The following is a 14,030-nucleotide window of genomic DNA, read 5'->3' on the forward strand; positions in this document are numbered from 1 at the left end:
GCTTTCAGATCTCCTACAGGCCTTAACTATCAAGCCAAAATAGTGCAAAACATGAAGAATACATGAGGTATAGATTTGCTAGTTCTGAAATAAAGCCTTGACCTCCCCACTGGGACAAACAGGCACGTAAGCTTTTCCTTTTATAAAATTTGGTTCATCCGTAAATTAAGCCACATTGAGAAAGAAAAAAACACACAGCTTATAATTCAGGTCTCAGTGAGGAGAAAAAAAAATCAACTAGTTTGAAGAGGGTAGGCAGCTGGAACCTGATGTTCCACAGGTATCAAAGTCCTAAGTGTCACCTCATTTTAGTCTGTTAGCTCTGTAGAAAATGTTCTCTGGATCCTAATATGTTTTTTCTTCACCTAGGTAATAGTTCTGAACTTACTTTTTTCTCTCTTGTCTCATTTAGAAAGAGCTCCTATTTACATAAGAATTAAAGCCAACGATCTTTGTATTCTGACAGATAGGATAGGAATCCCTTCCCAGTATCCTCCAAATGCTGCACAGTACCTATAGTGCAGTCTTAACCCATACGAGTCAGTATTACCACAGCTGGCTCAGACATCAGCAGTAGCATTACTATAGCTAGAGAAGAGCTCAGGCACACTTTGCAGAACTAAGCTCCAGGCAGCTGTGACTATATTCTTAGGAGTACCTATGGCAACCAGGCTAAAGGGGGCTCACCTACAGTAAATTTGAAGTAATTCCTTTCAGTTAGTTTGAAATAAATCCACTCACTTTTGATTAAGGTAAAAAAAATAAGTTCCCCTTGCACAGCTGAATACAGCTGCCTTGGCAGCACCAGTCTCAGTTTGAAAGCTCAGCTGATTCATCTTTGGCTGGAATGAGCTGCATTTACATTATGTTAGGAATGACTTAATTATAATCACCAAAGCTTTTCAGTCTTCACCTACTTTCATGCATTTAACATCAAATTATGTTCACACCTCTTACAACCAAGCTGACTTCTGAAATATTTACAAGCAGAAAGATTGGCCCATTTCCTCCCAAGAGACATCATCAGAGGAAGAAGGATGTCACCTGGATGGCACTCTGCTCTTGCGTGCAGCTTACTGTTTGAATGCAACCAGAAGTCTGGTATGAAACTATGCTGCACTGAGGAATATGTGGAAAAACGCAGTTCTTCCCACTTTTGTGAGCCCATTTACTGCCATGATTTTTACTTTCTTCTGCTTTTACTGGTTCCAGTATGTATATTTGGGATTCTCAGAGTGGGGAGAAAATAATGTGTTACCACAAATAAAAGAGTGATGTCCTGGCCATACTGGCATACCAGGAGCAAAAACAATAAAAACATTCACAGTAATCACATGTAGGCTATGCTTGTGATGAGCTTTGACTGCAAGCTTTTCAGGAGCTGTTCCTCAGCATCTGAATTGCCGAGAACTCGCTGCCCGGAATAATGACCCATTTCCTTATCACGTCATTATATGAAAGTTAGTTCTTGCTGTGCTATCTCAGGTAAGATGCAATGAAAAGAGAAATAAATAAAAGATGCTGTAACCTCATAGCCCTGTAATGCAGTTTTACCATTGCTAGCAACAGACTGTAAGCTTTGTACAGAATTGCAAGGCCAGAGGACTGAAGCTTGGTAAGCTTGCTCTGTCTGAACTTTTCTTGACCTGTCTCCAGCTTTATTTACTTAGTTTAGCTGTGACATCTATTTCCCTAGTTGACCAGTTATCTATGGTTAATTTACTTTTATCATTGTATAGTGCAACTTCATGTATGTATAGATACAAAGCAGTAACCAGCAGTTATGCTATACAGAATGAGGTGTTTATGACTCCAACATGATGAAGTAACTCCGAGAATGTCAGGCTTGGTACAACAGCAGAGGCCTCCAGCAGTGAAGACAAGATGGGGGGAAGAGGCCACAAGCACAGGATGCTGGAAGAAAGGGGCACAGGCTGGCACTGGAGACCCCATAGCTATAAGCCACTGACTGAGCTATGAAAGTTGAAGGTCAGTTGAAGAAATGGAGCCCTGGCCCTGGACAGAACTGATTATGGGGGTAACAAAGAGAAAAAGAAACCTGGCTTAGGTAAAGGCATCATATACAGCAAACTCAGGTCTAACAGGGAAATGCACACCAATGTGGACATAGCAAAGATATAAAAGCATGTTAGCGAATGTATGAAAATTACTCCAAATAGATGCTAGAGTGAGGAAAAAGAAACCATCAACACAGATAACACATTCATCACAGCAAAGGATTCCAGATGCTGATGATTCACTATTAATGCCCTTTCACTGCCACCAGTATGAAACTGTCAACCTGAAACTGTCAACCTCAGCACCCAGGGGAGCAATGGAGAGGCAAGTATAACAGAAAAAAAAAAAAAAAAAAAAAAGGTCTACAAATGAGGAAGTGTGCATATAACAATTTTAACTGCATTGTTCCTTTTCCCATAAGCATTGGATCTAGACTAATAGCGATTCTTGGACTGGACTGTTCAGGTTTTAGTTATATTAAAAATGAATTCATGTCTCTGTAAATGGGGGATGTTTTTTTCTGGGAAAAAAAAAAGGCAAAAACAACAACAACCACAGCAAAACACCTCACTCTAATTGGAGTAGTCTCTATTTCCACCAATAGCTGAATACACAGATTAGCCCATCTGGCTAATTTAATCAGAAACACAGCAAATATGAATACTCTCAATTAAGATGAGCTATGATAATCGCATTTAAAATGTATTGTGATACAGACAGAAGGTAAGACAGAAACTTCTGTGTACATTTTGATAGAACACAGCAACACAGATGGACTCAATTATATCAAAGTATATTACATTTAAGTCTGGCCACTAACAAAATTGCATATCACACATAATTAACATCTAGTATTTATTGTCTTGATGGATTGTAGAAGCCATTCTCTTAATATGATTCAGAGAAAGTACTGCACGTTTATTTAAAGCAATTAAGTACATCTCAGTAAGGAAAAAATAGACTGAAAATAAAGAGGCATTTACCTTGTGCCAAATATCATATTCTCAGATGAAACAAAATGGCATAAAACCATTGATCTCCATCAGGGTGTGATCTGTTACAGGCGTAACGACTCATGCTGCAAGGAACAAAACATTCTCCAGCAAACACTGCGAATCACTCTCTGATAATATTACCCTACTATTGGCTGTTCCCCTGCCCCTTCCTTCTTAGTGAAAGTTCAAGACACTGTTCTAAAGTATGGATACAACTCATCTGCTTCAGCATAGCAATGACTAGAAATCCAAATAATGTCTTTAAGAGCTGGAAAAATTCATATTCTTTTGACCACAGTTGATCGGTGACACCCAGCACATAGGTTCCTGTACTACACAAGCTCCATCGCAGAAGAGAGGTGCACCCTCTTCTTAGTGTTCATTGTATCACCTAATTTAGTGTCCATCTCTTAATCAACAACTGCCTTAGGAAAAATAGTAATGTAACACATAACTGATGACAGGCAAAGACATTGGAAGAAGGTGATGCAGAAAGTTACATTTATTAAATCTTTGCCTGAGCGATAAATAATAAAGCCTGCATTTTGATTATGTTCAATGGCTACAGAATTAACTTATAAAAAATATATAGTTACCAAATATCTTGAATTCCTTGGAGTTTCATTCAAACTATTCCTGATAACAAGGAGAGGAGGAGCACACAGAGTCAGCAGCCCTTCTGATACTAGTTAGAAGGATCAGAGAGCATGTAAGCAAAGTACAGATGACAGAAATAAGATGTTTATATAAATTTTCTAGCGTACAGAATTCAGGTTGTCAGAGAACCTGAGAAAAATTATTTGTATCCTGTAATTAAACCAAATGTTCTATATCTGAAAATCATGTATCATATCTGTTCTTAGCTGTATAACTGTTTGTCCGGTAAAGTTAGAGGGTACCTTAACAGAAGGTACCCTCTAACACAGGGAGACAAGAATTATATATTTTTTCTAACATTTCTCTGGGCTGGCTATGCCTCAGTTTTCAGGGCTGAGCTATCTGCTTTTCCAGATATAAAATTATCTGGAGGGGATGTTTCAGTGCCAGGCCTTTAGATGCACAGATAGTCCAATGCTACTTCTGGGTAAAAAACGGAAAAAAAGGGAGGGAGAGGGAGGAGCAAAGATTTGGAGATTCTGAAGCTGTATTTGACAGTATTGAAAAACAGGAGGCATGCTGCCACTGATTGCTATATGATTTCGTTGTAAGAATAATTACAAGGCCACATACGCAGCCTTTTCCCAGCTACAAAAACATGTCAGTTTGTCATAATCCTTTTCTAATTAGCGGTGAACATTTTGTCTTTGAGTTGCTGACTCCACCTTGATGACAAGCAAACAACTGTAAAGCAAAGCTTTCAGTAGCCTTTTGGTCTGATTTCATCACTGCTCAAAGGTAGCAACTTAACCAAGCACTTGGGAACCTCAAATGCTCTTTGTGTACTCGAGAGACCACCTCAGGAAAACTTTCTTAGCTTGTTTAGACACTCAAGACATCTAAAGAAATCTAAAATTTCAGGCTTTTATAGTGCATCAGTGGGAGAAAATAATGGTCTTTCAACAGGCCTTTTACTGGCCTGTCATTTTACAGGAGTCTAGCTTTAGCCTGAGTGCTTGGTCAAACACTTTGGTGGGGAGGTGGGGAAGACATTATTAGCATTCTCCTGTGGCTTGTGTTGGTCCTCTTTCAGCCACCACAGCTGCTTCCTCTGCTGCCTCCCTGCATTTTCCCATGCTCGCTCAAATCTTCTATTTATAAAAGAGAAAGGATATAATTTCTATCAAGTATTAGGAGAAACCCAGCTCTGTGCCCAAATAACATTAATAATCCAAAGCTCCTAAGATAAAACCATCATCTTCCCTTTGTTCACAACCTGGAATTTGCACAAGGGTGCTGAATACATCCCCAGCTGTTTGCAGAACTGGCAACAAAGTCAGTTAAGGTTCTGCATACAGAAAAGACGTCAGAATCTGCTGCTTAGCTCTCCAAGCTTCATTTCTAAAACTGCCTTCCCTCCGCAAGGAACAATTTGAGTAAGTGGTTTCTCTGTAGGCAGTCTTCAATAGCCTTGTCAGGAAGCAAAAAGCAAAACAAACAAATGAAACAAACAATACAATGAGAAATAATGGCTAATAAACAGGGAAATGCAGCAATCTAATCAGACTGTATTTTCTATTTTTATACACTGGGGACCAAATCTAGCAGTGATGTGAATTGGTTAAGACTGAAATCCATCCTAATTCTTATCAAATCACTCTCAGTGAATCAGAGGTGCAATTGGGAAAAAAAATGCTATCTCGTTGAATATTCACTTCCCAGCAATAGAAAGAGTGAAGTTGCTGCTTTTACTTAAGAGGCTTTTCTACAAACAACATTCTAAAACATTGTAACAAAACAAAACAAACAAAAAATATGCACACATAAATACATATATAAAAATCCATATGTATGCACGCAGATGATAATGTGTTTGTTTTAATTTAAAGAAACCGTGGCTGTCCCCAGCCACTGGAACACATTACTTAGACAATCTGTGTGTGGCTCATGAAGAAATGCATGATGTTGAACTGTTAGGATACCAGCAGTACCAATGTTTTTTTCAATGTACACAAGTTTTATGGAGAAAAGCAGCAGAATTCAGGTGTATCCTATATTCTGGCCAGCCTGTACTTAAATCCTTCACCCATCTTGTGGTCCACTGCTGTAGCATAGCCAGATTTAGGTACTGAAGCTTTACTCATAGGGCCAGCCAAATGTAAAATAACTTCAAATTCACAGCTCTTGCCCTAATCAACAGGATAAATAAGTTTCTTTTCTTCTGCTTCCATATTTGCTGACAATCAGTTTAGTTCAACAGAGGGGTGGAGGAAGACAGCAGAAAGTGGTGCATGCTGCCACCAGCTCCCTTTGGGGTGTGCGTGTCAGCATCCCTTCTGGGTTCAGATTCTTGCCAGTGCAGTTCTGCATATCTGTGTTGTCTTCCTCCTCTAATCTCTCTTAAGTCGCATACTGTGTAATGATCATTTCAATCTCATTTCTACCTCTCTAATAACAGCAGTGTACTCGAGCAATATGAACATCGTATCTCTTACCATCTTTAACTCCAGTGGCTGTTGGCAATTCCTTTCCTGGTGGAGGCTTGGCAGGCGTTAAGCAAATTTGATCCCATTCATGAATGAGATGTTTCAATGTTTCTTCCTGTAGTGGCCAGTTCTGGGAATCAAAATGAAGGTGGTTTTAGTTACAGCAGAGAGAACCATAATTCTTTTCTTTTTGCCCCATTTTATTTCTGCGTTTTTATGAATCTTTCCTATTTCATGTGGCTAACATGTGTTCCAAACAGTTCAGTGTTCCAAACAGTAACCAAGATATTCTCAAAACTGGGCAATTTTTTAACCTTCTGCCATAATACCATGTTCTGCCATTGGATTGCCTTTGACTTTGGAGGCAAATAGCCCATCATTAGATGATCTATGCTTTGCAAATTCAGCTACTTTTAACAATGACAAGTTAGATGATGAATAACAGGGAAGATATGAGAATTTCCTCCTATGGAAAGAACGAATACGAGACCACCTCCTCTAGAAATCTATCTGTATAAAAGCAACACACTTTACCTTCCTTAGTTTACATTCTAATATTCTCAGGCTACTGTAACAGTATTGGGAACATTTCCACTAGTCAAAAAGCTGTAACATCTTAATATCTCTCTAATGAACATTGACACCAAATGTGTTGTATTCCAGCAGAATACAGCCTGTTTTTAACAAAACAAGTTCTTTCAGAGAGAGGTGAAATCTGGGCCCAGGTTCCTCATACATTTGTTTGATTGCATTTTGTTTCGGTAATGCTTCTCCGATAACGAGTTATAAATCTATTCTTACATGCATTTTACTAGTAAGAGGCAGCCTTATTGAATTATTAGTGAACCCTTTTTTAAGTTGCCTCAGGAAGGGAAGGATTATTTTTAAATATCTCTTCGAATCAAAATACTTCTAATAATTACACACCATCTCTCTGACTGCCTGTTGTGTACATGTTCTTTTGCTCTGTCATACTCACAGTTTAGGAAAGGAGATATTTATCAGTATCAATAAGACCAACATGACAGGTCTTACTCTTTAGTGTCCTTTTCAAATCTCATACTACAAATTGCCAGCCAGGCCAACCACTGAATAGCATGCGTTCATTCAAGGGCTTCTAATTGCTTTTCCAAGTATCATTTCAAGTAGTCAGGCATAATAATTTCACTGGATGTTAAAGCATTGTCCCTTTTGATTTAAAATAGAACTAAGATGTGGGGGAGGAGGAAGGGTCAAATTATTTTCTTATAACTTTTACTTTTTTTTTAAGTTTTGTTTAAAATTTCAGCCAGCAAGGAAGCCTGAACCCAAAGAAGATTTCTAATTACAGTTTTATTGAATTAATGTAATTGAAGTTATTGCTTAAGTGTTTCCTCTCGTTAACACAAAGATTTAATTGACTTTGGTTCAAATCTGTAATCTGCGGTAGGATTCTCCTGTTAGGTTTATTTCAGTCTTCCTACACCTGGGTATTTCTCATAAACCTTTTGCAGCCATAGTTAGTAGTGAGGAAAAACAGCTCTTATGTCTAAAGGGTAAAAAGTGTATATAGTGGACATTAAGCTAATTTTTTCAGACCTATGTAATATCACGTATATCCATATTCTACATAAAATCAGCTTAACTCTTGATAATGCTGAACATCCATGACTCTTACTTTTATTAGAAAGAGCGTCACAAAAATCATGCTACTTTTATTAAGACAACATATGCCACTGGGCTTACTCAGGGCACCTACACAACAGAGGTACAGGATTTGTTACACTTTAACCACCAGATATTAAAACAATGCTGCAGTTGTTTGAGGTTGGTAGAGTAATTAAAGGACTCTGGTGACAGAAGATCAAAGAAAACTACAGCTGTAATCCCTCCTGCAGAATGTCACCCACAGGCCAGGTGCATGGAAGGCCAGCTCACTCTCTAACCCAGTCAATTACTGTATATCAAAATCAAACCATAAAAATAAGGGTTATCTCTGCCTCCACTCCTTTCCTACATGATTCTTTCTAAATAACAACCTTGCTTCATGCTTAAAACAGGTTATCTTCTCAACCTCAGTTTAGCTTACTTTTGTTTTATTTAAGAAATACTAATTCCATTTCCAAAGACATGCAGCTTAAATTGTACTGTGCCCTACAGGCATCATATAAAGAAGTTGAGATAGCATCTCTGCCTTTTGTGTAACATTCCTGTTACAGCCAGAAAGACACCATATACCCATAGTTGGTGACAAACTTTAAGGGCATTTTAAGCCTGCAGATTATAGAATTTAAACTATGTTCTTTCATATTACATGTTTTTGTTTGTTTTGTTTTGTTTTGTTTTCCTTTGTAATTAGGGTACAATGGAAAAGTTTCTGGGCTAAATAGTTCAGAACTTCCTAAATCCACTTGAAATGTTTTTGTTAAAGAACAGAAATTGATAATTAATTATTATTAGAAAAGTCCACTCTATGAAGAAATATATAGTTACAAGAACACTAACTAAAGAATAACAACAAGAAAAACCACCCTTCCCATCCAGTCCAATTTATGAACTTAAAAGAAAATCATTCTGACTTCATAATATCAATTAAGAAACCTGTAATTGAATATAATATATATATATATATATTAAAATATATATTCAATCTAATAGTTCTCTGCTTCCCAACACCTTTCGTTCCTTTTTGGATAAAGTCTGACTTATGTGTCCCTTGAAAGGAACTGTCACAATCACACCTATCAGCATCCTAAACAAAATTGTTTCCCCACTTTAATTCGGAAAAATTGAACCATTTTGTGACAGTCATACAGAAAGACTGTTGCCTTTTTTCCCATTAATTCACCTAGAAATATTAATGACTTTCTTTTTAATCTATCTCTAGTTCTTATTTAGTGGGGGTGATATAAGCTAATGAAAACAGGAACTCTTACCTTTTCAGCTTCTACTTATTATTGTTAATCATAATACTTCATTCTTACATATAAACCAGCCAATAAGAATAGACACTCAAATGACATTTATTCCATTAAAATAACACACGTATAAAAACAGAACCTTCAGAAAACATCTTTTAAATTTTCTTCAAAACAGCGGGCTGTTGGCTGTTGTTACTTTTATGGGGTAGAATTTCATGGTCATTTTCCACTTCGTTTCAATCCAAACACAGTTTATAAATACATGGGAATGCTAAGCCTTTGGATGGATTTACACATTTTCATAATGTTACACAGGCATACCCTACTAAGAATTTTTATAGCCATACAGGCTATAAAAATACAGACTTCTACCAAAATACATATATATATAGCAAGAGATTCTTAATAAACCTCCCTTATTTTTTTCAAAAATTCCAAGGCAGAGAATACAGAGTGATCAACTTCTTATAAAGATTTTGTCTTTAATTCTGAGGAAGAAGCAGCCTACTGTTTTAATGAATAACCACTAAATGGCTGCTGCGCTAGTGGATATTGATTTCAGCAGGGGCTACTTGTCTCCTAGGTTGACATTTAATATCTGTTAAAGGGATTCTCCTGCTGAGTGACTTAAGCACAAGCATTACATTAGGACTACAGCCAAGCTTGTTGGGATTAGTAATTCTCCTTGAAAATATCTTTCAGTCAGCACTATGAAAAGCCAAAAGCAAGGCAAATTTTTGATTTGGTAAAACTGGAATGAATGGCTGTAGATTATGGTTGTGTCAGAAAACCTCAACATTTAACTCCTTCCTATAGTTTTCTTCATTGCACATCAGGAAACAGACCTCCTGATGAAAAGCATCCTGCCCCAACAGCACTGCAAATATACTCTGCACTCCCATGTCACTTGCTATGACTGTGTCAGTGTACCTACATAAACTCTCCCGTTCAAATTAAGGATGAGATCTGCCTTGTTGTATAAGAAAGAAAAGAACCCACAGACAGTACAACATGTGCTCTGGTTTCCTCTGTTTATATCAAGAGAGAAACTTCAATTTACACCAGTTTGTTCCTGCTTTTATTATATTTGAAGTGTGAATCCAATCTCAATCTGAATTTCTTTACAGAGTTTAGAAGTTTTGCTTTAGCTTTACTCTCAATTTTTCCCCCATGACTTACTAGCAAGCTGTATATGTTCACATCTATATCTAAAATCTAATAAAAATAAAAATAAAAAATAAAATAAAAGCTGTAAGAGGCTATCTAATTTTAGTGAAATTTTGTTAATTTAATAATTTAATTTCTTCTCTTTGATCTTTGATTTAGTCAAAACCACCCAACATCTGGAATAAAGCTTTTCAGCTGAGACATTCCGGCACCCAGAACTGGATTCCTTCACCTTCAGTGTCTGATTCCCAGCATTTTTTACCATCTGCCATAAAACAGAGATTATCACAGTAAATTTTCCCATTTTCACCCTAGAACAGAGAGAGTAAAAGAGAAAAAAATGTTATGATCTGATCTGTGAACACTTCCATCCATCACTGAACATGAATCTTTGGAACAGTCTTGACATAAAAGCTAAATCCAGAAACTTTGAGGTAGCACAATCCTAAGGATTGTGGGGTACAATAAAATAAACAGAAAATAGATTTACCTGAAAGATAAGAAACCATTTTTTTCATTGTTTGGTAGAAGAGGAAGTATATAGATCTCCCAGATTTGAGGTAAATGATGAACCACAACTGTTGGGTATTACGAGTGAAAGACATTACAACTCAACTCCCTCTTTTCATTTGTTTTGTGAGCCATGAACCTTACCTTTAATGAGTGTTGTAATAGCATATGCTTTTCTTGAAATTTTTGTTTGTTTGCTCTACATTTTGTTCCCTAATTATGTCTCTTTTCCCCAGAGAAGTGACTGGGTGAGGTGGAGTGCTCTGGAAAGGGGCTGGGCAGTTCTGGTCTGCTCAAGGCAATATAGGCTGCAAGTTAGGCTGGGCAGAAGAGTCACAGCAAGGACTTGGGAACTGGGTGCAGGTAGATGGTTCCTCAGAAGAGTCAGAATCCAGATGTCACTGTGCATAGTTTGCTGCCACTCAGAAAGCTCTTGAGTTGGCTGGTCACAGGGACGCTCCTGAAAAGTCCTGTTGTTGATAAGACCTTTAGTTCTGTTCTTCCTTTGAATTACATTGCGTTTTCAACTTTAAAAAGCTTTATTGTCTGTTTTATTTAAATTAAAATTGGCTATTTGTTTATTTATTTATTTTGACTGAAGATATCTTCTATTTGTTAAAAGTCTCCTAGGAGTATTCTATAATGCAAAGATCCAGGAAGATCTACTTTAAAGTTGTGGTCACCTTGGGGGTCTGGTTAGAATTAGATTAAGCAACTGTCTACTTACTGACTTAATACCTGCTATTACCTGTATTTTCCCACGTATTTTATGAATGTAAGCTTGACAACTAATTTACAGCTGAGGCTTCAAACTAAATGGCAGACAGTCTAAAAGTTAACTTGATTTTCTCAGTCCCTGCAAGAATTCAGCACAGGGTCTCAGAAGCAAAACACTGAACATTGAAATTAAACTTTTTTTTTCCTATCTTTCTCTCTTTCCAGTCTGCATAAGCATCAACATAACGCAGTTTTATTCCTAAAGCTGTATTATTCATTACTGTGCACTTCTGCAAAATCCGTATTTAGGTTATGCTCGTGTTACCACAAGCCTAGTATCATTTGACTCACTTTGCACTGACATGAATGATGACAAAACAGTAGGCAACGACAAATCAGTTGTATAGATAGGTTTCCTAGGAAACTGAAATTGTCTGAGCTTTTCCAGTATAAAATAAAAATATATATATAATAATAATAATAATAATAAAAAGTTGTATAACTTTTTCCTTCTTTTATTCCTATGATTGTTCTAACAGGATCTCTTATGTGAATTCTCCCATATCATTGAAGTCCTTTCCAGAAATCTGGATTAAATCCTCTGAACTATATAGCGTAATAATCTCCTACAGTTATTTTGCAGGTCAACAGGCAAAGGGGAAATAAAGCCTTCTATACAGAAGATATGTAAGAAGATTTGTTTTCTGTAAACTTCTAAGAGGTGAACCTCTTGGATTTTTGTAATAAAATACTGGCAGAATGTCTGTTTTTTGTTTAAAACATATAAAACTTCTATATAAAAGTCCAGAGAAATACTGCAAATGGAAGGGTAAATTCCATTTCTGGGACACACTGTTTCTGATTTTAACTTTATTTCATTACAACAGTGAATAAATCCTTAAAGAGTTTGACATAAACATATTTTATTGAGTTAAAGCAGTAAACCTGAGGAAAATTCTTTTTAAAATAACTTACTAAAAAATACAATATCCTAAGTTGAACTGAACTGAACTAATGATGGCCATGACAACTTTTAGAATAACTCCATTGAAGCAAACGTACAGAGTGAGGTGGTTTTTTTTGTTTGTTTGTTTGTTTTTTCCCCCACTATTCAACTTATTTTAGAACCAAAAAGCATCAATTCAACCCTCTTGTCTGAAGATGAGCACGTAGAGACCGATTTCAGCACTGAGTTCAGTTTGAAGTCAGTTATATCTACTAGAAAAACAATGAATTTGAGGTATAGTTGGTGATAATGTAAAATCCACTTCACAGCTAAGTCATTCTAATTCCTTACGTAAACTTTTAAAAACTGAGCCCTTTTTTTTTTTTTTCATATTTGTCTAACTAGCTTTAAACCAGATCTTGCTGCTCTGCTGTATTTATTTATGGCTCGATTAAAATGTCATGAACTAATTCCAGAAAGATGACTGGGGTAACTCTCCTCAAATCATAATTTAAAGATGTTTTGCAAAAATCATCATCATCGTTTTCACAAATATCTCAAGACAGAAGGCAGGTATGAATCATCAACTAATGACCTTGGATCAGCTTTACTCTTCGTTCAAAACCCCCTTCTGGTTTGGAGAAAAGGGGATTCCTATGCAGGAATGTAAGACAAAACTGGTAAACTTCAATGTATAAGGCCAAATTCTATCTTGTGCACAAACTAGTTCTGTTATGTTTCCTTGGTTAAACAAACACACAAGAAAAAAAAAAAAAAAAAAGACGGATTGAGTTCTTCATTGTGTTGTGAACTGACCACAAATCTTGCACAGTATACTCATTTTCATATGTTCCCTTTGGACTTTTCTCTCTTCTCTCTTCCTTCTTGTTCTTTTTATTCTTCTATAGAATTGGGATTTATTTTTATTTTTTTAACAGATAAGGAGAAGGACTTTTTTCATTCATACTACAAGTAGGAGGTAGATAGGAGAAAAAAATAAAATATATATATATATATATATATAATTTCTTAGGCACTTCACCAGATCATTAAATAGCAAATGAAATGTTTATCTGAATCCTCTGTGAATAAGGCATCTGCAACAAATAATTAATCTATATTTTCTATTGAGTTTAAAGTAACAGTAATTGTATGTATTGCCTTAGTTTTACTGAATATTCCAGATTATTTTTTTTCTGTTTTCTGACAATTTCAAAGATAGTTGAAACAAATAATATTTAATTAACAAATCTCGGCATATGAAGGAGAAACTTATTTTGAAAACGCATGACAACAGAGAAGCACTTGGATATTTACCAAAACCAGTGTTCAATGTTACTTTAACACATTTTTCCACAGTGTACTTCTCTGCTAAAGTACACTGCTCTTACAAGGTTTCTTATTTGTTCTTACGTGTCAGTTCTTTCTGGCACTAGTATTTTGTTCCAAAAGGCATTAAATCCAGTGGTAATTTTGTATATTTGCTTCACTAAGTCCTGGATCAGACCTTATTTGTACAGAAAGCAGAAGAAAAGGCTTGTGAATTTCTTGCAACAGTTGCAGTACAAAAGCATTTCTAGGTGTAGTACAAAGATACCCCAAGGGGGCAGATATGATTTGCAGTTTCTAATTATTTGTTCTAAGAGAGCTCTACATCTCTTTTTTTTTTTTTTAATATATTTGTGTAATCTTC

The 14,030-nt window shown here is 36.3% G+C and overlaps 1 protein-coding gene across 3 annotated transcripts in view; it reads right to left on the reverse strand.

Moving 5' to 3' along the window:
• Window positions 1-14,030, reverse strand: part of LOC310894699 (uncharacterized protein) — a 364,639-nt gene that overhangs the window by 263,783 nt on the left and 86,826 nt on the right. Inside the window, exons 2-4 of one of the 3 annotated variants that reach the window (XR_014580105.1) lie at window positions 6,107-6,227; window positions 3,611-3,699; window positions 3,003-3,097 (exon numbers count right to left, since the gene is read on the reverse strand). Coding sequence is in view for 2 of the 3 variants with exons in the window: in XM_083825145.1 (XP_083681271.1) it covers window positions 3,077-3,097; window positions 3,611-3,699; window positions 6,107-6,227 (231 nt within the window). In the remaining variant the exon portion in view is untranslated. Of the gene's footprint in view, window positions 1-1,867; window positions 3,098-3,610; window positions 3,700-6,106; window positions 6,228-14,030 lie in introns of those variants that run through there. The other 2 variants (XM_083825145.1, XM_083825146.1) reach the window with 2 other exon arrangements.

Source organism: Anser anser (genome assembly GCF_964211835.1).
Source record: "Anser anser genome assembly, chromosome: 2".
Lineage (NCBI taxonomy): Eukaryota > Metazoa > Chordata > Aves > Anseriformes > Anatidae > Anser > Anser anser.